We start from the raw sequence: 23,609 nt of genomic DNA on the forward strand, positions 1-23,609 counted from the left end.
GAAACTCATGTTTTTATTGGTATTTTGTAGCATTTAATGCAGAAACGACTTAAGTGTTAATATCCAAAACATCAAAAAACAAAATCACAAACTAATAGTTTACATTTTCATAGGCAATATGCCCTTCTGTGCCTGTAGGGTATGTAGTATTTTACAGTGGTCCAATTAGTATACTACTGTTAAACAATATATTAATCTTCTTGAGCACTGTGATAACAGATTTTCTTCTTACCTAGTAGTTCTACCACCTGCAGCAGCACAGATGAGGGCACCGTGTCCAACTCATCCTCTGATCGTTCACTGCTCTCTCCCAGCTTCCATGTCAACAGCTGTTCAGCGAATGCCATGGCCAAAGGAAACTCCAGCGGCAAGGAGTGCAGCACCAGTACAGCACCAGGAGGGGGTGAGACCCCTACAATCAAGACAACAGAATACTTAGTTCCGTGGTGTTGGGAAATAGGCTTTTTACAGCAGTTGGAATTAGTGGGTTTCAACTTCTTTTTGGGAGTTAGACACTCACCCAGTTTGATGTGCACTTTATCAGTGGGGATGATAACAGAAGGGTACTGGTTGGTGGTGGGAGGGGGAGTAAGGCCTGTGTTGGTAGGTGAGGCATCCAGAGGATAACACACAGCCTCCATCAGATTTAGCTGGCCGTTTCTACGTACTTTGTGCCCCAGGCCATACACCATGACTCGGGCCCAGGGAGCCTTGTACAGGCTAGAGCTAAAGGTGTGGAAAAGACAGGAGACACAGATACACAAAAAAACAACATAAAAAACAGATAGTAAGAAATCTGCATTTATCATGAATTGCAGAAGTTTAATACAGAAACATAACTCACTCTTTACGGCAGCCTAGCTGGCTCTCTTTGCAGGATACTATCACAAATGCAGCACCTGGAAAGCTGACGTCCATGCTAACCTTCGATTCTGTCACAGGGAACTCCTCTGATGTAAACTGCTCTGGTGCATTCTGTCAGTGACCAAAATTAGAAGAGAAGTTTAGGAGGGTGTGTGTATGTAGACACAGATGTCTTAAATCAAGCACTGACTGGCCTAACTAACCTGAAGAAAGCAGCAGATCTGCTTTGTGAGCTCCAGTAAACTTTCCTCTCCTTGATGCAAGGCACGAGTGATGGCCACCGTCAGCCACTCCCGGATGGGCTGAGCGTTGCCCTGATAGAACAGGTCTGTAGGGGAGCAGCTTTGGCCCTCAAGATTGTGAAGCACTGACTGAGCCAACAGAATGGAACTCGAACTAATAGTGCCATCTGCAGGAAGAACAAAATGTGCACATTTAACACAGAAAAGAAGATTTACATTCATTGGGATATCCATTCATTCACAAGCGTATCTACACCCACCAGGAAGGGGCGGAGCCAACAGCTGGTTAGACAGAAGCTGTAGGTGTTCCAAGGTGATATCACGGATAGCGGGTATGTGGAAAAGACGAGTGAAGGTGTGGGGACTCTTAGGGGCGAAGATGTTGAGCAAGGCCATTCGACAGTATAATCGAGCCAGCGCACTTTCACAGCGAAGTAGTTCCCTGTAGCAGAGCAGTACGACAGATGTGATGTTGACCCCAGATGCAGGATGCTGATATACCATGTTCATTCCCACTGGATCAAATACATTACCTATGAATCTGAATGTTGCTACTGTCTAATGAGACTAAGCCGTTAGCTGCAGTGCGTCGAGATCCAGCAGGCGGGCGCTCAAGCATCTCAATGGGGTACCAGTACCTCACCAGCACACCCTCGCTGCGCAGGTATGTCTCCACCTGCACTAGTTCATTCACCTCAACAAACATATGTACAAAGTGGGTGGTTAACTGATACATTTCTTGAAGGCAAAAAACACTGTATTTTGAAGAACTGCACTTACAGAGTCCACATCCAGCACCACACCATGCAAACCGAAAGTTTTCAACATTCCTCGGATAGCAAATTTAGGCAGTGCAGTTCCCCCTGTAGTGCTGTTGGTGTTGTTACTGTCAGGACAGCGGATGACTACAGTCAAGCCTGCGTTGAAAAAGCAGGTCATCACCAAGGTCAGTTAAATTGCATTCTATTATATTACATTTGGCAGACGGTTTTGTCTGATGTGATTTACAGTTAATGCATTTAAACCTAGTAGAAGCTAATGACCATAAGTACGCTCAGTCCCACATACGTTAAAAACAGTTAAAGGTTTGTTTTGCCTTTTATTACAATGCCTAGAATGTTTACTGAAGTTGGATCATTTCCTTCTGTACCTTTGCGGACTTTGTCAATAGTGAACTTGTTGGCCTCATCTTTGATATCCTCGATCGTTGGGAGGTAGAGATCACGAGGAATGCCGCCATTCTCTTCATACAGAAACTCCACTGTCTGCCTTGCAATATCCACCATACCTGTAGACAGTGACACACGCCACAGAGATAAACACACACGGCTCCAGTTGTAGTACAGAATAGTACACAAAATACACAGGTTTGAAATGGGTATAGCTCAGTCACTCATTCACTTAATAAATTCTGACATTTAAGTCCCACGTTCAATCTATTATGTATGCCATTTAATTTTGTCAATTAATTTAATGTCAAATTAAACTGTAGCACTATAATTATTCCACCTTGTTCGGATTTATTAAAGGATAATTAATTTGTTGTTGCACGAGTGCACCTAAATTACTAGCAATAAACTTTAAAGTGTTTCAACAGTTCAAGTGTGTTTCTAAGAGTGAATCAAAAATGCAGTAGCAATGTTTTCATCTTTCTATATTTTCTATTCTGTTCCTTTTTCCATTTAAAAAATCTTCTACCGGTTATGTCACAATTTTGACGGCTTTTCAAGGAGCCTACAACTTATGCTCATTATGCTTGTGTTCATTCATGTTTGGGTTAAAACACATTCATGACTTCACATCTTTTCTGCAACACTTTAAAGCTCAGGAAACTACCGAACGCAATTCTTGTCTTGGTCAGATGATGGCAATACAAGTTTTATTGATAGTCTTTCATTCTTTACCCAGCTGCAGAGCTCCTTTGATTTGGTCCAGGCCAGATTTCCTCTCAGCCTCGTTACGGAACCGCCTACGAATTGTAGGGAAGACTTTGGTCTCCCAGGCCTTCACCAGCAGGGCATAGTGATCCTCCTGAGGTCAAACCCAAATCACAGGAAATAACAAAATACACAAGAATAAGACATCTTAGACAGTTTGTAGAACTGGAGACTCTACTCACCCTTGGGACATCATCATCATCTTCATCGTCGCTTTCATCATCTGCAATAGGTGGAGGATGAGGGTCAGGCCCAGAGGTGACCAGGTTCTCATAGCTCAACTCCACCTTGTAGTGGCACGACAGGTCACTGTTGTACTCTGCACCAGTGGGAAAATATGTGAACAGAAAATTCAGATTGTACAAAGGTTATAAGTTCATTAAAATTAAGGAAAAGCATGTAAATTTGTTCAAGACATACGTTGCTGAGCAACTGCAACAGCTGCAATCCGACAAGGGGGTCCGTGAGAGCCAGAGTCAGAAGTGACACTTGCACCTGCATCATTATCGCTGTCTGAGGCCATAGCAAAGGGGAGTGCTTCAAAATTTGCACTAATTTCCTCTGCAAGGTCGACACACAGGTCAGCCGCATTTCTGTGTGCTTGGCCTTCTGCATATGCAAAAGGCCGGTTTCCAAAGTTGGCACGGATCTTTGAGTTCTAAAAAAAAGGAAGAGAAAAACATAATACAGAGGACGATGAATATTACTGCTCAAGAGACTGTGTCACCAAAAAAGACAAATAAGAATATAATAAAGAGGTAAAAAGAAGGAAATACATAATAGTGAATAAGTGAGTTTTGCAAGTTTTCAACAGTATTTCAAATATGAAGTTTTCACGTCATTTCAGCCAAGAGAAACCCACCTTCTTTTGAATGTGTACCAGGGGCCACATACCACCTGCTACATCCTCCAGAATGGGACTGAGCCGCTGGCCACAGTAGGTAAAGTAGACCCTTCCTTTAGGGGCCTGACCAGGGGGTGGAGGAGTACCCTCAGAACGCTCCCAGCCAATTCCAGCCACATCGCCTATGTTTATGCAAATAGAAGGTTACCAACTCGGTCATGTGGTAATGTGAACAGGTGATGACATATTTGAAGACATATGAACACAGGTTACAGCTTAAAGAAGCAAGATGTGCTTGCAAAATAGCTTTCTGAAAGAGCAGCCAGATAAGATACAATGCTTTTAAGGAGCTTATTTCAAATCCATAACATACAGTGCTGTATGGATTTCTAAGCTGACTAAATCAAACAAAGGAGAGAGTCGATTGTATATGGATGGAAACATATTTTGTCTCCTATCTCACCAGGAAGTAGAGCCACATCCAGCCTGACACTCTTCCACTGCAGCAAACTGGAGCCATTATAATGCACTGCCCTACCATTACTGACGCACACAGACAGACAGGAGACAGACGCACAGAGACGGAATGACACAAAAGAGAATAGCAGTCAGCAGTCAAGTCAGAGACAGAGCAGAAGGAAAAAAGATGGAGTCACTCAGATTCAATATGCAGATGAACATACTTATGGAACAGACATGTGCCAACAGGGTTGGTCCATGCACCATCTCTCTTCTCTGCCTCTGTAGCAAACCCAAAGGACACAATTGGGCCACTGTCCTCTTCTGAGTCTCCATAGGAAACAATTTCTATCTCCCAGTAAAAGGATGGTGCCTGGAGTGATAAAAAGAAGCACGTTTGTGACTGTGGACATGCTATGCTATAAGTGCATAATCTTATCTCACTAATAACAGTGCAAACAACCTCAGATAGCAACTGTTAATGCAGGAATGCATTCCACTGCAATTCGCCTACCTGAATTGGTACAGGAGAGGTGGCATAGATGAACGTGCCTCTGGGAAGTCCACCTCCAGCACTTGGATCAGCCAAGAAGGTGACAGAAGTCAGACGAGATGAAAACATGCAGGCCCGGACCGGAGGGAACACTCTGGATGGACACCAAGTGATCTCCTTAGGCTGGCAAGACAAGCACATCAAAGGGATAAAGAGATAAGAGAGACCAACAAGTGTGACAGTTTAAAACATTAAAATGTCCCAATAAAAAGTCTTATAATAATTCCATACTACTAATATTACCAGCTGTCAGCCAAACCAAGTGTTCAAGAGATTTTCACTTTTTTTTTTTTTTTTAAACACTGGAGTCAGGTTCTCTTGAATGAAGGAAAACCTTAGTTCAATTTTTTCAGGCTCTACAAACAAAACATTGCTTTTCCATTTTTTTTCCAATAACAAATATTTTCTGATGTATCAATTTCACATGTATGCTACACAAGAGGAAATCTTTTGTTTTTTCTGGTGGTTACCGCAAAAATTAAAGAAACAAAAACAAAACTGTACTATAAAATTGGTAACTCCCACCTGGCGTCTGTCTGTCTGCAGTGGTGGAGGTGGCGGCCGAGCACAGTCCCGGTACAGCATTCTTACTCTTTCACATTGAGCCTCAACCATGCCCAGACGCTCTCCTGCGCAAGAGGACACATTTGTCAGACACACAGCTGCCAACAAGGTGTGCTGCTGAGAAATTTCGACGGCTGAAATGATTTGACATGCTCACCAGGGCTGCATTCCTGGGCAACCAGGTTGAGAACCTCGACAGCAGCTGGACACTGTTGAATGAATTCCTCACAGAAAGAGCTATCCTCTAGGAGCTGTGCCATCACTAGGCATGCCCTGTCAAAACAAACACCATGAAGAGCCTTGCGGTTTTGTTGCGTTTCTTTTTTTTTTTCCACATTACATCACATAATCAGAGCTTCAGTCTCAAGGGGTTGGAAACGCCCACTTTTTAAACAGAGCAGATGAAAATCACTATTCAGTCTTAGACCACTGTCTGGGACTTTGAGAATAATGAGGTTTAGAACCGGCAGACAAGCTTATTTACACAAGCGTTTACTAACCGAGTTCTGATTTCAGCCAGCAAGCGAACTGCAGCCATTACCGGACTGGAGCCATCTCCTGTAGCTGGTAGAGAAGTGTGAATGGAGAGACTGCCCTCCTGTGGCAGAAGCATGGACTGCACCGCTTGTACCACCTTTTCTGTGATTGAGAGCTTATAGAGGGGCAGAGCCTGTTCAGGGTAAGTCAAGAGTAAAAAGGAAAAAAAAAAAGGCAAATGAGATTCAGTGTGGAATATGTTATACATTAATGATTGTACCGTGTTCGATGCTGGACTTCTTACCTCAGATCTGGGAGTGCAGAGGCGCGATATTGGTACTGTCAGGATGTCTGAGGCTTTGCAAGCCCGTCTGTATTCACAGGAAGGAAACTTGACTGTAGCAATGCCCTCTTGCTCATTTATGGACATAACTATGCCCACACTCCCCAGGACTCCTTTACCTACCACCTGTACAACAGAGGGATCCAGGAAATATGTCAGTTTGCAGCGTTTTCAAAGGGAAAAATGTCATGTTGATGTACTTTTGTCTTGGATTTAAACTGTATTTTATCTCCTTTTACTTACCTGGACCTCAGAGCCAATCTTAATAGTTTCTTTGAAGCCTCCAAGGGCACAGAGTGCAGCAACAGCCTGTCTGCCAATAGCCTGCAGTTTGGCCAGTTTTCTCCCACTGCTGCTGCCATTCTCCAGAATACTCTCTGCATACTTCCCCAGCTGAGGGATAAACATCAGCGCTCGGGAAAGCACCTACGGCAAAAGGAAAAGGCATTAGCATTTGCATCATTAAAGGATCAAATAGATGTCAGCCTAAATAGGAAATGATCTGAATAATTTGTAATGATGAATCTGCTGCAGCTTAGAGCATCAGTTACCAATACCACATATTATGGTTACTATGAAGGCAGAAATATGATGATACTTTACTTTTTCAGCAGTGCTTGTCCAGATCTGCGCGGTGTTGGACTCAGGAGCAGTGAGCAGACTATGCAGCAGAGCAATAACCTCAGCAGCCATACTGTTGGCAACATGGCCACTGATGAAAGGCCGGACAGGGTCTGACCTATTCAGGGCAGAATTTAAGAAGACATATCAAAACCACAGTTAAGATTGACGTTTGCTACATACACACATTGCCTAAAATAAAGCAGAATCTATTTGTTGTACAGTGAACCCTCGCTATAGGTTCACCTTTCACGGCTTCGCTGTTTCACGGATTTTTTTAGTGCAGGTTTTTTTAATGCTTTTTTTTTAAACAGTGCATTGTGTTCTGCATCCTGATTGGCTAAGGGACACTGACCAACGTGAACAGTCTCCGCGCCTCGTCTCCTCTGCCATACAGGTCAGCGCTGCCTGCTGTGGAGCGCTGGATCATTTCTCTCCTTGTTCTCCATGTAGTGAGACACCCTGAAAGACGGAGCTGACGGAGCAGCCTTATTCTTTTCTCCCGCCGTCAACCGGACAGTGGACGTGGTCCCCAGTCGTCTCTGGCCACCGCAGCCGCGTTCCCCAGGAGAAGAGCGCCAGCGCGAGCCTTCCCACCCCGACTGCTCCAATTGATTCAGCCAGCCGCGGTGTCCACCTGGCTGCAGTTGCAGCGCTCCCCCAAGTGCAGCATTATAGTAGTATAATATTATAGTAGCATAATAACTGTAAAAAATAAAGCTGACTACTTTGCGGATTTTGCCTATCGCGGGTTCTTTTTGGAACATAACCCCCGCGATACACGAGGGTTCACTGTATATGATTTCAATGGAAGTGTGGAGTATCTGAACTACTGAAATGTTGACTTAAAAATCAAATCAGTACCTGGCCAAGTCAGCATTTCTGTCCCTACAAACAGCAGTCTGAGCAGTTTTCTTCTTGTCACCAGTGGTGATGCCCCCAGCAGTCTCTTGGGCCAAAGTCTCCACAGGTGGACCAACACTCACTATCAGACCAGACTGTGCCCACTTGTTGGCCTTCCTCAGAGCAGCAGATGCTTCCTCCGTGATCACCTCACAGCTTCCACTCTATAATACGACAAAGTTAAAGATGACAGCGAAAGAAACACTAGCTTTCATGCTGCAAATATTCAGCTGGGTTGAATGTGGGGTTGCTTATGTGTCTTCTCTCATATCAGAATTCTTACCTTTGTCATGTCTCTGTCCATCTTTACCACCTTTTCCATGTTTGCTCCAGTGCCAAGCCGGAACGGACGTCCCTCAGAGCTGCTACAGTTTGGAGAATAGAAAAACACTCAAGTCAGAAAAACCCAGGGCACTCTTCCTAATGTAAAATTAATTAGGATATTAGTTGATATCTTACCTAAGAAGTGGTTGTAGAACCTCATGAGATGACTGGTCCTCTCTTTTGTGGATAAAAATTGACAGCTTGCCATCAACTGCTTCTCCCTCCTCCCCAACATCGTCAGACTTGAGAGCTCCTTTAGAACTGGCACGGGACAGACTAGTATCTGGCTCAGAGGAGCTGGGGGAGAGAAGGGTCTGACAGCCTGGCAAAGAGAGAATTTTGAAAAATAATTAAGATTTAGCAGAAGAAACTATCCAGGTTTGCATGTCATTCGCATGTCATTGTTTGAAAAAAGAGCAAATATATTTATTTCTCCATGGAAGAAGAGACAAACCTGGTACTACATAGTCTGCCAGCTTAGCTAGCAGCAAAGCAGCAATACGAGAGGCTGGGTCGCTGGCATCCTGTTGTTCAGCATCTAGAGTGTTAATAGAGTAGCTCCATGAAGGCAGAGCCACATTACCACAGTCTTCCACACTCATGAGAGGCAAGGCAGCTCGGCACAGCTGCAGAATAATAAGCACTAGCTTTGGAGACGGTCTCTGGTCAAGCAGCAGAGACAAAAGCTTCGAGACGCAGGCCGGCTGGCTCAGAATAGCTTTCCCTATATGGCTCCTGGAACACAAAAGAAAGGGATGTGTATGTACATTGTATCAATACACAAACACGCATGACATAAATGCATACATGATCTAAGCTTTACCTGGAAAGATCATTGAGCAGACTGAGCACATCCTGTAAAGCGTCATTGCCAGCTGCCTGATTCCCACAGCATTCTGTTGCTCTGGCGAGGTGATTGGTCAGCAGACTGGACACCTGCCTTGCCAGACCAGAATGAACTGCATCTGTAGAACCACCTTTAAAAAAGAAAAAAATAATGATTGCTGACCTATCATTGCAACATACACATAAAAACAATTTTTCTCATACTGCGAAAAAGAATTAACACCTTACAAGTGACCTAATTACTGAGACCCATTTTTAGATCAACACCAAAATATTTCTACTTGACTGTGGTTCACACATGAGCAGACTACAGAGTATCCACAAACTTTTCATACCTTCCACCTTCTCCCACTCGATGCATCGGTTAGCCAGAACCTGGAAAGCAGCCCAAGCCATGGTGGCTACCTTCTGCTTTTTGGTCTGTTTTTCATTTGAGCTGCATTCTCTCTGACCACTTAAACTACACAGGCTATCCATAAGCTGAACCAGCCCACTCCGAACTAGGCACTGCTCCTCACTCCTATGATAACACACGGAACAAACGAGGGTAAGCAATCAAAGTCGTAGTAGCACAGAATTACTAAAAGAGAGACAATTTAAGATGGGTTTGCTTGCCTGGTGTAGGGGATTGTGCAAAGCAAGCCAATACTGTTGGCACAAGCAATGGGGTAGCGAGCACATAGTGACACTACCGACGTCATGGTTTCCCCAAAGGCCTCCTGCACCTGCTCTACCATCCCTCCACAGGTCAGCTCCTCGATCCTGCACAGATGGCACACAAACACAGATGTCCAGAGGAGCCACAATTAAAAAGTTTTGGTATAATATATAAGCACAATTCGCCATCCTAACGAGTAATTCAGTTGAACAGGTGCACATCCAGAGTGGTCACAGATTGTTATTCGTGCTTCTCTTACCTTGGGCCACCTTGTAGTACCATAGTGACAGGCCCCACAAGGTGAGTGACCCCACCCACTCTAACAGCAGCAGTGAGTAACTCTCTCATATGAACAAGCGCCTGCTTCCGTGTGCTGCCTCGTCTCCAACGTGTCTGTGCAGCAGACAGGAAACTGCTGCTCGACACCTACAGACATGACAGGTATAAAATATGTCAATGCCAAACCAGAATTCACCAACTGATTCTCATGCAGCTATGGCAACAAGCAATTCACTTAAAAAAAAAAAAAAAAAAAAAAAACACTGAGTGATGAGTAAGAAACGTACAGCCTGGTCAGGTGTAGTCCCAATAAAGGCAAAGAGCTGTCCCAGCAGCACGCTGTATGTTGGCTTGTCACGGCTGTCCTCTATGGCTAGAGACTGCAGCAGGGTAAATGAGCTGCTGCGATGACTGGTAGGGTGGTGTCGTCTCCTGAACGTAAAAAAAAAAACGAACAAATTCAACATCCCTTCGTCCCTATGGTTTCCTAACAGTCAATCTATCAAACACAAAAACATGATTACCTTTGGGGAGCGTGTGTAAACTCCAGGTCTTGGTTAGCAATCATTTCCAGGTCAGAGGGTGCAGACATGCTGCGCAAGAAGACTGGCTGCTTCACCATGGGGATCACTGTCTTTGCATCCGACACTGACTTAGAGGCTGGACAACAGGTGAATCAAAGCTTAGGGGTATGTTTATTTGGGGGAATTTACAGTTAATCGTGCAGGAATTATTAGCCGAGTAATGAAATTACTTATGCTTATTATAAAGCGCTTCCAAAAATGCTTTAAAGTTAGACTTTTGTTTGAGTTACATAACTGTCACTACAGATTGAAACAACCTTTGCTCAAGGATATTTCAGTAGTGTGAAGGACTGACAACATAGACATTAAACATCTGTTTGAAAATGTCTCATTCCTACCCTAAGAGAACAGATAAAAATGGGAGTGTGTACCTGGACCGGGTGTGCCAGCAGGCGTAGTGGTTAAGCTTCTGCAATGTGGAGCGATTGTCACATGGAGCAGCAGCTCAGTGCGGTTCATCAGACTTTTCACCAGTGTTTTAGTTTTGGCAAGCGGGGTGCTACTTCTGATGTGTGTAATGTTCACCTCCTGAAAGAACTTCTCCCTGCTTGAGCAAACACATTGTATCAGAGCAAGAAATGACCTGTAACAACTGACATTAGATAAAAGATGCAATCTTTGATTACTTGCCTCAATGTAAGGACAACATTTTCCAAGTCACTAAAATCAAGTGGGACTTCCTTCAGGGAGCAGAGTAATTCCAGTTCTTTCATTTTGTTCTGTTGCAAAAAACATGAAATAATTAAGATCACAGCATGTGGGATCGATTTTGGTATAATCTCCTAAGTGAAAAATGTAAATTGTGTAAATGGGGCAAGGCACCTCAAAGAAGTGGTAGTCGTGAAAGAATGGAGTGTTGTTCTCCAGTTTTCCTTGCTGGGCCTCCTCCACCTCATTCTGCCACTTTTGCTCCAATTCTGCTACACTCTGAGAGCAAAACAGCAGATAATTAGACAGAGATATTCTGCTCTTTGGTTTTGTTCAGGTTGGCTACCTCATGCACTTTTTTTTCCAGAAAAATCAGGTCTTGTGGATCAGCGTAACCTTATTCATTAAAATAACGTTGTTGAATAACACAATTAAATCTGAATTGCACCACCATGTGTGTTGTTTTTGCTTTGTAAAAACCTTGCGGTGTAACATGAGCGTACCTGCAGCTGACGCTCCATTGCATTGATCTTCTTGAAGGTCTCAGCCATGATCTTACAGACCAGGTCATACTCTTCTGCGTGATCCTCACGGTACTGGTAGTTGACGAGTGATTGAAGGGCATCCACCAGACTTAGATGTTTTATGACACAAGATACAATAACCTCTTCCATCACATCTGGCCTGATCACCTCCCTTTGGTAAAACATAGTTGAATATAAAAGTTAGAAAATGCTTTTGACAAGAAAACATCAAGACCTTGATCATTAAGTAAAGCTTTTGTGATCATTTTGAAGCAATATCAGCTCCCTCGTTCATAAACAAATACAAAACAATATAGAAAGGAAAACAAACATTGGGGAAAACAGAGAAGGTACTCTGTGTTCAAAGCATGCAAAAGACTTCATGTCTTTTACCTTTTTAAGAATGAGGGATTATCTCAGCGTTTTAGACAGTTCTTGATAAATGCTTACTTTAGTACATTATTGAATCTCAAAACAATAATGACACTTTGTTATCTAAATTTACACTTCCTATTACAAAGCATTGTTTCTGTTTGCATTGCCTCTTAATTTGTAGTCTGCAAACACAACGCCTGGTGTTTACAAAGGTTCGTCTTTACCACTTCGGTGCAGTGGCCATTTATAGAGATAACACATGCATACGCTCTATTAACGTGACAGAATAAATTGCCTACTTGATGCTGGGACGGAACTGTGGTCGAGCTCTTCCAGACACTTCTCGTAGTCTACCCATGATCCCCGGGGGAAGGCGGATACGAGGCAAGTCAAAGTAGGTCGCTGGCATAAGGCCTGGAGGTGGGATGAGCACGTCAGAGGGGTAGGTGAACTCCCGGTCCTCCTCAATAGTGAGTGGCAGAGGTGAAGGGCTGGGCGTGAGGGCGGGAGAGATGGCACCATTTGCTTCCACCTGCCACTGACACCTAGAGAACAAAAAATGAAGCCTGTCAACAGTTTGTCATCTTGGCTGTCAGCAGCTTTGCTGTTCAACTACATTCCACGGAAGAATATATATAGTCACTCTAACATTGTACTATATTTGTCACAGGAGTGGTCGATATCATCAATAAACATTTAGTGGTATTTTTTGCTGTCTCACCTTTGCAGCAGCTTTGAGCAGAGCAAATCGTGGCAGGCTTCTTCCTCTCTCGTCACCTCTGGTCCGTTATACAGAATACGGAGCATTGAGCAGGCCAGCACTGACAGGCCCAGTGCAAGGTCTGCCAGGAAGGGGAGGCCTCCAGAGACATCTTCTGAGGACTCCTGAAACAAAAAACAGACAAACATTGCCTTCAGAGACAGCTGTTGATTTTCATGCACTGCCACATGTCAGTCCTGTCCCTGCTTACCTGAGCTCTGACAGTGCAGGAGAACCCCCACATGGCTTTATCAGGAGTGTTGTGTTCCCGTCCACTCCTCATCTCAAAAGAAAATGTCACAGTATCTCCTTCAACCTAAAACAGGACACAGAAAAAAGGCAGCTCTCCAAGACTGTATGGAAAATATGTGTTCACTTTATATGTTTATGCAAAACAGCCTCCATTACCTTGACAAGGTCTTTGGGCCATCCTGTTCCCAAGACACTGCGACTGCCATATCCCAGAGTGTTTCCTCCATACTCTGTTACTTTACGACTGTTAGTGTTGGGACCAGCATAAATAACCAACTGAAATATCAGAGAATGCATATGGTTAAAAAGAATCCCCAACTAGAGAGCTGCTATGCTTGAGAAACCCCAAATTAATGTAAGAGCTACAAAATACATGGTAGGAGTCATCACCTTGTCATAGTCATACTGCGAGGAGCAGCGAGAATCAAAGCGAAGGTACAAGCAGCGGGCTCCTGGGATGTGTACCGTCTCCTTGAACTTGTAATTGTCCCTCACAGGATGAACTGTCTCTACCGTTTTCCCAGCAGCCCACGGGGCAGGGATCTTGAGTCCTGTGAGGAAACCTGGCTCCTCACGTTCATCAAGAATTCTAATATCAATGACACAAATGAATTACCGGGTTTAAAAAACTGAGCTTATGACAGACACTGGCACTTCAGTTAACATGCGCTTTTCTGTAGTTAGTAAGAAATGAAAACTTTATCATTAAAATGCTACAGTATGCTGCAAAATACTCAGATGGCTTCATTATAAATTCATTTTTAACATTTCTATGGTTTTGAAAGCTCACTTGTCGTCAGCCGTGCATGCCTTCGCTCCCTGCCCTAGAGAGCCACTCATTGGTAGAGGCTCTTCAGTAAAAAGTGGAGATTGAGTCTTTAGTAACAGGGCAGTCTGGAAAACAAAGTGGAAATTAATGCATTAGTGATGAGAGATTTTTCTACTTAAGGAAATATGTCATATTTAATTCAAGAAGAGTCCTTTCAACCTGGCTGGTGTAGAGGACCAGCTGCACCAACTGAGGCATGAGGGCGTCAGCAAGGGTGAGGGTCTGCAGGTTGGGGTGCATCAGCGAGGTGAGCAACACTGGCAGCAGGTGACCGAGCATCGTGGCCTTGGTAACCTGTTCCAAGCCCTTCAGCCTGAACAAAACGGGAAAAATTAAATGCTAAGGTGATGGGTAACAGGCAGAAAGGCAAGAGCAGCGAAGGGGAAATCTGCCACAGTGATTAGAACCTTAGCAAGGTTTAGCGAAATCTTGTTTCATGGTAAAATAGTACATGAGAGCCAACTAAGAGAACATCATGTCTGCTTTTATTTTTGTCAGTTACAGTATGTTTTTAGGGTAATACGGTTGACACCACAGATTGGCTTCAAAAGTCTCCTCATGCAACATTATGTAAGGAAGCGGTGAGTAGATTTTACAGGAATCAAGCAGCAGCTACTGGGGCTGGATGAGCAAAATGTTATTTTCTGACCCAGCAAAATTAATTCAAAAAAAGATTAAATGAAAAGTTCACCTGGTTTCTCTGTCAGCTATGTCACTGTTAATCAGAGCTGTGGTCACCTGCTGCAGGGTCTCTAGTACTTCATCACATCCCACCAGGATTTTGGTTGCTAGGGACAGGATGCTGCTTTGCAGCTCCTGAGGATCACACACAGAATAGGCCCACACTTACGTAACACTGCTTCAAAGATTTTCAACAACTACATTCATGCAATATGGAACGTGTATACACATCTTGGTTTTTAACTTTATGTCAACAGATTAAAACAAACTCTACATATTAATGCAGTTTAGCTCTTCCATGGCAGGTGAGACTGACCTGTTTTTGCAGTAAGAATGATAAAACAACATTTAGAAACACATCCTTAATTAGGATAGCAGTGCTAAGTCACACAATTAAAACTGCAATGGGTAGTAACTATTAATCAGCATACCCAAGAAACTTTCATATTGAATTGCTCTGGTTAGTGGGTTGTTCTCTCATTGATAGACACACCAACAGACGCGACATGCACACAGGTAGGGGTATTTAAAGGGGATGTTTACCTGTACCTTCATTGTTTCCCCTTGTAGGGAGCTGTCACTGTCATCATTATCATCTGGACGTATAAGAATGGTGTTACTAAGGAGGTGGTTCTGAACAGCCATGAGGTAGCGCAGACTAGGGGAGACCACCTAGAGAGAGGAGAAAAACAGTTCAAGTTGGTGTGAGTGCAATCCATCATAGCATGTGATCCTAGATGGCAGGGTTGGCATTTAAGCGCAGCTGAACTGATATTCATACTGGCACAGTGGAGAGCAGCTTCTGGAAGTCATCTCGGGCGACAGTCTGACATTTGGTAATGAGGAGGCATGATTCCCGCACTACAGTCTTGAGGATACAGTGAAGTAGCTCATCACTCAGTCTGAAAAAGAGAGATTTTTCAATCATATTAAGCAAGTTTATACCTCCAAGAAACTCCATGATTTTTTTTCAAACTAAAATATATTGTTGAGGAAGGACTGCTTCTTGCCTGTAGTGGTCATCTTCTTCACTCCCAAATCTATTCTTCTGCAGTTGGTCTGCCAAGTTGGTAAGGATGACATCCCGAAGTTGAGATAGGCCACCGTTTCTTTCACCTGAGCATTACACACAAACACAAATCATTTAGACATATTAGCCACAAAACATGGAGGTGTTTCATATACTAAACACTGTACTTCCAACATTCACCTTCAGTTAGAACCAGTTTCAGCAGTTTGTTGAGTTCAGCCTCGCCCTGATACAAAGTATTCAGGCCTGAGCTGTGGAGACAAAGAGGAAGTAAAAAAGGTCCAGTTAAATATCATTCTGATCACAAAAATATTGAATTATTACTTCTGTTTTATATATACAGGGTGACCAAAAAGTTTTAATACTGTTAGTTGTGTGCATGCACGAAATGTGTCCCGTTCACAGGTGCAACAACTGTCACAAGTAAAAGGATCCCATGTAATGGCATATACATTTTTGCGACTGCTAGTTGGTGAGCATTTGTGATTTCTCCATTGACCACAAACTGGAGCAAATAAGAAAATATTAAATTCTGTCTCAGTCAGCAGTCTGATGTGAGCCAATTTTCACTTCAAGGATCACCACAGCTCCAAAACCAGACAGGGCACATCAGGTCAAGAGCACTCCAGGATTATGCTTGTTGTTTGCTCCAACATTCATCTGGTTGTGTAACAGGAAATAACCTCCCAGGATCAGACTGTCAAGGGTCTGCTGTCATGTTCTGAGGTATCTGAAGAATATTTAGCACAAATGACCTGAACCGTGGCACACTGGCATGTAGGTGCTCCGATGTGCTGTGCACTGCATCATAGTGCTGTGATTACACACAGGTTTTTTGGAAATCACATTAACATCACTATCCACCAGCCCAACTCTGGTGCTTGACATTTAAACATAAGGACTTCCAGACATCGTTAGAGGTGTTGAAGAAGTGCCACGACTGGTGTATTGCTGCACAAAGAGACTACTTCCACATGAGTGGGCACAAAACTTAAATCTGGTGTGATGTTTGGTTTTTATAGGCACAGTCTCTGAACCTTTTGATCAACCCTCATATAGTATACTGCATTTCAAGTAGAATTTATGACTTACCTGATTGCCAGGCACACCTCTCTCTGAATCTCTGCTCCTATCTGATCCACTGGAGCCATGAGTAGCTGCCACAGGAGTAGGCCTGAACGACGCACACTCTCCCTATTCTGCTCTGACTGAGGATTGAAAAACCTAAATACTACCTGGAGAAGACAGACAAAATAAATGCATAAATAAATTACCTCAAAAATATAGAAAATTGTGGAGTCATTTTCTGCAAAACTGACCTGGAACACCACTAAGATGCAGCGGATGATGCAGGTATCTCCATTGACCATGGCCTTTTCCATAATGTCACAGATGCTGCTGAAGTGGCGGGCCTCAATGGGATGTTGTTTACCCAGCAGGGCTCCCAGGGGCAAGCTGTTGCTGCTGGCTGCCAGCAGGTTGAGCTGGTGGATACACATAGCACCTACGTGATGAAGTAGCTGGTTGATCACCTCGCCAGTGGCCACAGTTTCCTCTGTGAATGGAGAAGATTTGTAGATTACCAAAGTCCTGACTTAACTAAATAGAAAGAGCAACTTGCGGTTTCAGGGTAGTTTGTGTCTACCTTTGGGTTCTTTGATGACATGGCTGACACCGAGCCGATGGCACACATGATGAAAGGCTTGGTTCCCAGGATTGCACCACTGATCTATGTAATCACTGGAGCAGGTCCAGATCAAGTTGTTGAGTGCATCATAACATGCCCCTTTGAAATCAAAGATTACAAAAATAAATGTCAGCTATATGAACTCTTCAAAACATACCAGTAAAATGTGACAACAGCTGAACTCACCTAGTCCTGCCACCTGGGCTCCTCTGCCTAGAGAACTGCCAGGAGCATCAATGAGGTCTGCGCGGCTGCTGAACTGACCGTCAGCCAGGTTAAAAACCAGGCTGGAGGCTAAAACTGAACAAAAATGAACAGTCATGTTTAGCAAGCAAACTCAGAACTGAAACTACAATGCAAAGGGGGCCCTCCCACGTTTTACCAAAAATTAATTGACTTTCACATCACAAAAAGCTTGCTGCTATTTTCAGATGTAATGCATATGTAAATGTGGTGTAATATAGTTGCAAATGTAATTGATTCTTACTTATGGCATCAAGTTTTAGTCACACAGAGAACGTGTTTAATCCCCTACTAAACATGACGTAAAGTGACTAGTTTCATTTTTCCAAATACAAGTCATGGCATAACTCTCAGAGGTTGTGACAAATGACTCAGCACATCAAGGATTTATCTCTCTCTGTGTGTGCTCTTACTTTTGAGTGACGACAGGCTGCTGGTACCTCCAAACAGGGAGCGTGTGGCAGAACTCCCAGATACACCAGGGGGTGAAACCAGCATCACTAGGTAGGTTCCACACACATACATTGGGGTCTTTCTGAGAGTCTTCAGAGGGAGTCCACAGCTAGTATTGACAGCTATGAAAACAATCAAAGTGTCACCAGCTAGCATTTTGATATCAGCATCATCAAAATGAATTGCACATTAAAGTTTGTATTATTTTTGGACAATTTAAAGATTTTCTACCATTACCAGACTGTTCCTCTTTGACAGTGTTGGTGATTGCAGAGCCTGTGAGAGCAGCCAATGTGGCAGAATGGGAGGCCCGGAAGCGTGACATTCGACTCAGGAGAAGTTCATTCAAGCACTTGGAAGACTCGCCTTCTTTGCGAGTAAGAATAACCCTCTCCTGCAAGATATCTGCAACGCACAACCCTGTCTGTGTCTGCAGACCAAGGAGAGAAAGCATGTTCAGTATGAACAGAAACGCAGATGTACCACAAACTGTTCACACTATAATGCAGGGCTTCTGTACAGAACTCACAGACAGGTGAAAGACATCCATGAAGACAGAATGGCCTTTCTGTGTTTTCTCATTGAGACTGGCTGGGGACCAGACCCAGTACAGGTAGGTTCCATCTGAGCAGAGGTGCAGCGTGGTCATGCTGCTGCCCACGGGGAAGTGATGGGCTGGCATGGGCACAATCTGGCACACCTGAACGTTGCACAGAAAAAATTAGCCTTGGCTGCATTTAGACATTTTCTTGTCATTTTTCATTGAATTTTAAAAGCTTGTTGGATAAGAAGAAACCACACTTGAACCAAACATTATTCGCTATTCCAGAATGATTCAACACCAAATTCAAAACAGTGGAATAAAAGTATACATTACCTGGAGGGTGAAGGGGTCAAGGACCTGGCACAGCTGATGAGGCTTGGCATCAAAGGAGGAGGGACGGTGAAGGAGACGACCGCTGCTAAACACCACCCAGCCGGGCTCCAACTCTTCATTTCGACAGTACACAAAACCCCTATGAAAACACAGGATTTATTTTACTGATCTGTAATTTGGATTGTTATGATGAGGCATTTGGATGTGCTAGTACAGTCAATACTATTGCACCAAACACAGACACATGACAATAGCCAATGGAATGTAAAAGTTGAAAATCTAATTTCACAAATCAATTTCAAACATACCTGATTTAGCTTGCCTATTTCAAAAACCATTAAAATAAAGTTCCCAAGCCTTCGTATTCATGTTGTTTGTATTGTGACGTAACAAACATATAAACATGAAGGGGTTCACTGTTTCAGAAACTTGACAAGTTTTGCAACTGGGAAGTTAAAATTATACAACTTGCTGTCAATCTCAAAAATAGAGAATATAGAAAGTTTTCAAAGAAAACTGTTGACAGGCTACTTGTCACAACGAGTGATGCTGTGAAAAGCCGAAAAGAAAAGAGGCCAGTATGGGAGAGGTGGAACAGAACAACTAAGAATATTCACTCAAGTACAATTTTGATGCTGCTTTATCCTTCTACTCTACAGAATTTCTGAGGGAAATATTGTACTTATTACTTAACTACATTTATCTGACAGTTCTGGATACTTTTAAGATGAAGATTTTGCAAAATAAATCAAATAATGCAACAATTTTTATGAACCGACCAAACTTTAAGGTATCTGAAATGTTTCAACTGGGGTCACATTATAGATGTGTTGTTTACAGCTCCACTAAATAGCCGTTTTTCGTCCCAAACTTCTCAAATAGTGTTTTATTTCAATAAATGTGTAAATTATCTAATGTCACCAAAATAGATAGATGGATAGACGAAACCTTTATTAATCCTACAGTGAGGAATTTTACAAATTTACACAAAATCAGAGATTAGAGAACACCGTTTTCTTCTCTCTTCTCATATTAATTCTCTAATGAGTCCCAATGTTAATAAGCTGTCCCTGTATATAAAACTACATTTAAAGTAGCTTGAACTAGCACGACCTGCAACAATTACAACAGTAACACGCTGCTGACACACTGATGATACACTATTAATACTCTAATGAGGTTATCTATAATGTTATTTAATCAGAGGGATCAAACTGGTATCATTACTTTAACTTTCTTTTTGCTGATAACACTTATATACGTATACATAAGCAGATTTGGTATTTAGATTCAGCTGGGGTTTTTTTTAATTACTGCTGTAAATGTTTTGATTACTTTTTCCACCACTGTGGCATGGGTTGGTCATGGTCAGCCCTGCAATCTCATAGGACTATATCTCCAACTTTGAGGTTACAGTGGGAATGTGTGGCTTCTACTATATCTGAACCTTAATTCCCCACAGAAATATTTGTTTCTAAGTTAGGATTTCTCAGGTGGAATCAACTAAACAAAAGTACTTCTCACATACAATCAGTAAACTCACTGGTCAAAATCGGACTCGAGTATCTTTGCGGAAAGTTGTTTTGCAAGTAAAAGTTTCTTTAAAAAAAGTGAACTTCAGACCCTTTGCATTCTAAAGATACTTTGTGGGAGGAAGTTGCTCTCTGCTTGCAAACCAAGTAATTTGCTACCAAAGCTTGGAATTAAGACGCAGAGCACACATTGCCCTTTTGTCTCTTTTAAAATCAAGCAAGTCAATCAAAGACAATTAAGAGGATGTGACTGTGTACTGCAGACATCGGTTTAAACATGTCCAGGAGATAATGTGGCCCCACTGCTGCCTTTGGATGGATAAGGGACAAGAGATATTTTTAGTGATTCATCGCTCCTTCTGTCTTTCTCTCTTGCTATTCTCTGAATGCTGCAGATAAAGAAACGCAGGCTGGATGAAGTGTCACATTACCTCAGTGTCCCATGTAAACCAGAGCCCAGCTTGCTGAGTCCTCTCCCAGAGGAGTTAGTGGTATATAGATATAGCCCATCTGTGGCTAGACAGCGCCCTAGGTCAGTGTCTGCAAGACAGAAGACACAAAAAGAATCCAGGAGGAGGTAAATGACAAACATATCAAAGACAACTGAATGAAAAATAGGGAAGGAATCAACGGATGAGTTGAGGAAACCAGACAAGACTACTGGGACACTAAACAAGGTGGACCATCTCTGTTTAGTGTGTGTTTCATTGTTGATATGCTGTTAGAGATCTGATCAAAAATGACTGAGAACAAATCTAATGTCAGGTCAGCTTAAAATGTAACTATAAAACTTGCTTTATGGCTGATCATAAATGGATATGTGCCCTGATCAGCATCCGTCACTCTACAAGGTCAGCTGATCGATTGCTGGAAAGTGACACATCACTCTGTCCTCCTCTCCACTGTTTTACCCTCTGAAACTCACAGGCGCTTTTCCTTGGTTTAGTTTCATCTTAAGTCAAAATATCTTTACAATATGTGTGGCTATATAGCAAAATGAGGCCAAATGAGACTTACATGGACAATGCACTTGCCATCCTTTATTCTAGCAGGGATTTCAGTTATAATTCAAACAAAGGAGATTGTAACAATGGATAAAATAGGACTGATGGCATTATGATGGCAAATACGATAAGCACAATCCTTCCCACAACCTGCAAGTTAGAAAATTAGAAACTTGCATTTACTGCAACCAATGTGTATGTATAGATTTCTTGTTTAGGGCATCACAAAAATGTTTTCTTACCTTTACTCTCTGCTCCCCCAGCAGAATTATCAGGTGTAGGCAGCATGTCTTCAAAACCCCAGGACACACTGTGTTTTCCCCCCAAGAGGCAGGATGGAGAGCCTGGGCCTCCCTCCAGGAGCAAAAGTCTTAAACAGGAGGGACACAGCTTGTTGACATGATGGGAAAACCCTTCATATATCATGTATTTCAGTAAAGCCGAAGCATTGCCCTCACCTGTACAGGACATCTGACACGGGGAGCTGGCCTAGATCGGTCTGTTTCTGCAGCAGGTGAACTGTGTGGATGAAGGTCTTCAGAGATCCCCTGGAAAATAGTTTGGCAGATTAGTCCAAGGGGCCTCAGCGTGAAACACAAGTGAAAGCTCATTGGTAAGCATTTCTGGAACTGTAAGAGTAATAACAATTTGGCTTGAATTATGGAAGAGATCTGATGTAATGTGTTGGGAATTAAAACACAATGTTTTCGACTCAGAATAAAAGAATCTTTTCCATTAGAATGCAACACTGAGATAATTTTACACCATGAGTGTCTGCAGGGGGTAATGAGCAACCTACTTCAGTTTGTGCAGTGTTCATTTGCCTCATCCAAGACTGAACTAAATTAGCTGAACACATTCGAGTAATTCTGTATTCAGTGAGAAGATTTCTGTAAAGATGCAACAACTGAAGCACAAGCAGCTAATCATGATCAATAATAGCATGATAATATTATTTACAACGCTTCTGCTGATGACACATTTTATGGTCAATCATATCAGGTGCATGGGTATGGCAGCTAGGGGGCTAGGCTACAGGATTTTGACTCCTTGAGCTACAAAGAGACTGGTGCATCCAAGGACATCCTGTATGTATCTTTAATTCAGTGTTTACATGTTCCCTAGGCGACAGATAGCAGAATTCATCAGCTTCATGTAAGCAACACTCAAAAGACATTGTCAACATTTTGTCAAAAGCTGATATTACAGCACATAGCTTTGAAGGCCATTTGCTTACTTAACCCTCTCACGTAAGCCTCTTTCAAAAATACACTTCTTTTCATTAATTTGATGGCGTTTGAATGTGTTGGCTTCATGTTGGAATGAGCATCCTGGCCACTTTTTGGTAAAAGTTGCGACGACAATTTTATTTCATCAGACCTAGTAACCATCACCGCATGGGTATGTCTGAAATTAAAGCCCTGGGGAACATTAACAGAAATATGACCCATGTCTAAATGACGGATTGTTGTCACGTTAACTAACAGATGGGGCCAGTAATGTTACACATCCTATGTCCGAAAAGGCCTATAGTGAATTTACTAAGCGACAACATCAGAGGTGAGGGGGAGTATAGCTGATAGCCCTTTAATTAGCTCCCACTGTCGGTGAAAAGGCAGCAGGGCTGGATGGTTCCCCACAACAAAGAGCACTCAGCCTCAAAAGAGGCTGAACAAAGAGTGGAGAGTTCTGGTTTTGACAAGTCAAGATCAGTTGTCACTAACAGAAGCTACAGTTCGGACACAAATGCAAAAATATCAAGAATGTTCTGCTTTTCTGTGGGCTATGTGGGAAAACACATGAAGAAAAAAACATCAAGCCTGATTTACTGGATTAACCTCCTGTCTCATTGTTGCTTTTTTTTGCATGGCCCTACAAATATTGGTTATAACAGGAACGAGTGTCACCACTGCCAATGTGTCACCCTCACATCTATCTCACCCAGGGGCCCTCTCTTGCTGGCCTGTGGATTTCACTAACTGTAGAATAATGAAACTATAGCCAAAGGCAAAACAAAACATTGTCTGTACAAGCATCACTTCTAAACAGCATTAGCAGCTCACGCTAACAGAACATAGCTCAGACTACAGGAAACTCTGCTTGTGAGGCCAGAATATCATAGAACTGCATTGGCATTGTACTGACAGAGACCAGAAAAGTCAGTTTATGCTCAGGAGTTTCAGGGTAAAAATATCAATCACCAAATGTTCAGTAAG

At 42.8% G+C, this 23,609-nt stretch overlaps 1 protein-coding gene across 6 annotated transcripts in view; it reads right to left on the bottom strand.

Moving 5' to 3' along the window:
- Nucleotides 1–23,609, bottom strand: part of LOC110957968 (probable E3 ubiquitin-protein ligase HECTD4) — a 41,301-nt gene that overhangs the window by 10,741 nt on the left and 6,951 nt on the right. The window contains exons 3-60 of one of the 6 annotated variants that reach the window (XM_051950506.1): nt 21,852–21,941; nt 21,636–21,763; nt 20,821–20,929; nt 18,858–18,996; nt 18,510–18,680; nt 18,218–18,410; nt 17,941–18,102; nt 17,471–17,584; nt 17,243–17,383; nt 16,917–17,152; nt 16,690–16,832; nt 15,778–15,848; nt 15,578–15,683; nt 15,349–15,469; nt 15,117–15,239; nt 14,578–14,702; nt 14,046–14,199; nt 13,848–13,951; nt 13,448–13,646; nt 13,214–13,333; nt 13,017–13,121; nt 12,767–12,930; nt 12,345–12,590; nt 11,650–11,842; nt 11,321–11,425; nt 11,129–11,217; nt 10,870–11,042; nt 10,439–10,574; nt 10,202–10,346; nt 9,895–10,061; nt 9,593–9,739; nt 9,313–9,497; nt 8,955–9,108; nt 8,586–8,866; nt 8,267–8,453; nt 8,091–8,172; nt 7,769–7,971; nt 6,887–7,022; nt 6,527–6,709; nt 6,245–6,409; nt 5,964–6,133; nt 5,621–5,736; nt 5,425–5,528; nt 4,861–5,022; nt 4,571–4,719; nt 4,351–4,430; nt 3,906–4,069; nt 3,464–3,701; nt 3,226–3,362; nt 3,011–3,137; nt 2,257–2,394; nt 1,887–2,023; nt 1,640–1,800; nt 1,367–1,548; nt 1,068–1,273; nt 845–975; nt 521–726; nt 233–412 (exon numbers count right to left, since the gene is read on the bottom strand). In XM_051950506.1, the coding sequence (XP_051806466.1) occupies nt 233–412; nt 521–726; nt 845–975; nt 1,068–1,273; nt 1,367–1,548; nt 1,640–1,800; nt 1,887–2,023; nt 2,257–2,394; nt 3,011–3,137; nt 3,226–3,362; nt 3,464–3,701; nt 3,906–4,069; nt 4,351–4,430; nt 4,571–4,719; nt 4,861–5,022; nt 5,425–5,528; nt 5,621–5,736; nt 5,964–6,133; nt 6,245–6,409; nt 6,527–6,709; nt 6,887–7,022; nt 7,769–7,971; nt 8,091–8,172; nt 8,267–8,453; nt 8,586–8,866; nt 8,955–9,108; nt 9,313–9,497; nt 9,593–9,739; nt 9,895–10,061; nt 10,202–10,346; nt 10,439–10,574; nt 10,870–11,042; nt 11,129–11,217; nt 11,321–11,425; nt 11,650–11,842; nt 12,345–12,590; nt 12,767–12,930; nt 13,017–13,121; nt 13,214–13,333; nt 13,448–13,646; nt 13,848–13,951; nt 14,046–14,199; nt 14,578–14,702; nt 15,117–15,239; nt 15,349–15,469; nt 15,578–15,683; nt 15,778–15,848; nt 16,690–16,832; nt 16,917–17,152; nt 17,243–17,383; nt 17,471–17,584; nt 17,941–18,102; nt 18,218–18,410; nt 18,510–18,680; nt 18,858–18,996; nt 20,821–20,929; nt 21,636–21,763; nt 21,852–21,941 (8,783 nt within the window). Of the gene's footprint in view, nt 1–232; nt 413–520; nt 727–844; nt 976–1,067; nt 1,274–1,366; nt 1,549–1,639; nt 1,801–1,886; nt 2,024–2,256; nt 2,395–3,010; nt 3,138–3,225; nt 3,363–3,463; nt 3,702–3,905; nt 4,070–4,350; nt 4,431–4,570; nt 4,720–4,860; nt 5,023–5,424; nt 5,529–5,620; nt 5,737–5,963; nt 6,134–6,244; nt 6,410–6,526; nt 6,710–6,886; nt 7,023–7,768; nt 7,972–8,090; nt 8,173–8,266; nt 8,454–8,585; nt 8,867–8,954; nt 9,109–9,312; nt 9,498–9,592; nt 9,740–9,894; nt 10,062–10,201; nt 10,347–10,438; nt 10,575–10,869; nt 11,043–11,124; nt 11,218–11,320; nt 11,426–11,649; nt 11,843–12,344; nt 12,591–12,766; nt 12,931–13,016; nt 13,122–13,213; nt 13,334–13,447; nt 13,647–13,847; nt 13,952–14,045; nt 14,200–14,577; nt 14,703–15,110; nt 15,240–15,348; nt 15,470–15,577; nt 15,684–15,777; nt 15,849–16,689; nt 16,833–16,916; nt 17,153–17,242; nt 17,384–17,470; nt 17,585–17,940; nt 18,103–18,211; nt 18,411–18,509; nt 18,681–18,857; nt 18,997–20,820; nt 20,930–21,635; nt 21,764–21,851; nt 21,942–23,609 lie in introns of all 6 variants that reach the window. The other 5 variants (XM_051950507.1, XM_051950504.1, XM_051950505.1 and 2 more) reach the window with 5 other exon arrangements.

The sequence above is a fragment of the Acanthochromis polyacanthus genome, chromosome 7 (assembly GCF_021347895.1).
Source record: "Acanthochromis polyacanthus isolate Apoly-LR-REF ecotype Palm Island chromosome 7, KAUST_Apoly_ChrSc, whole genome shotgun sequence".
NCBI classification, from domain to species: domain Eukaryota; kingdom Metazoa; phylum Chordata; class Actinopteri; family Pomacentridae; genus Acanthochromis; species Acanthochromis polyacanthus.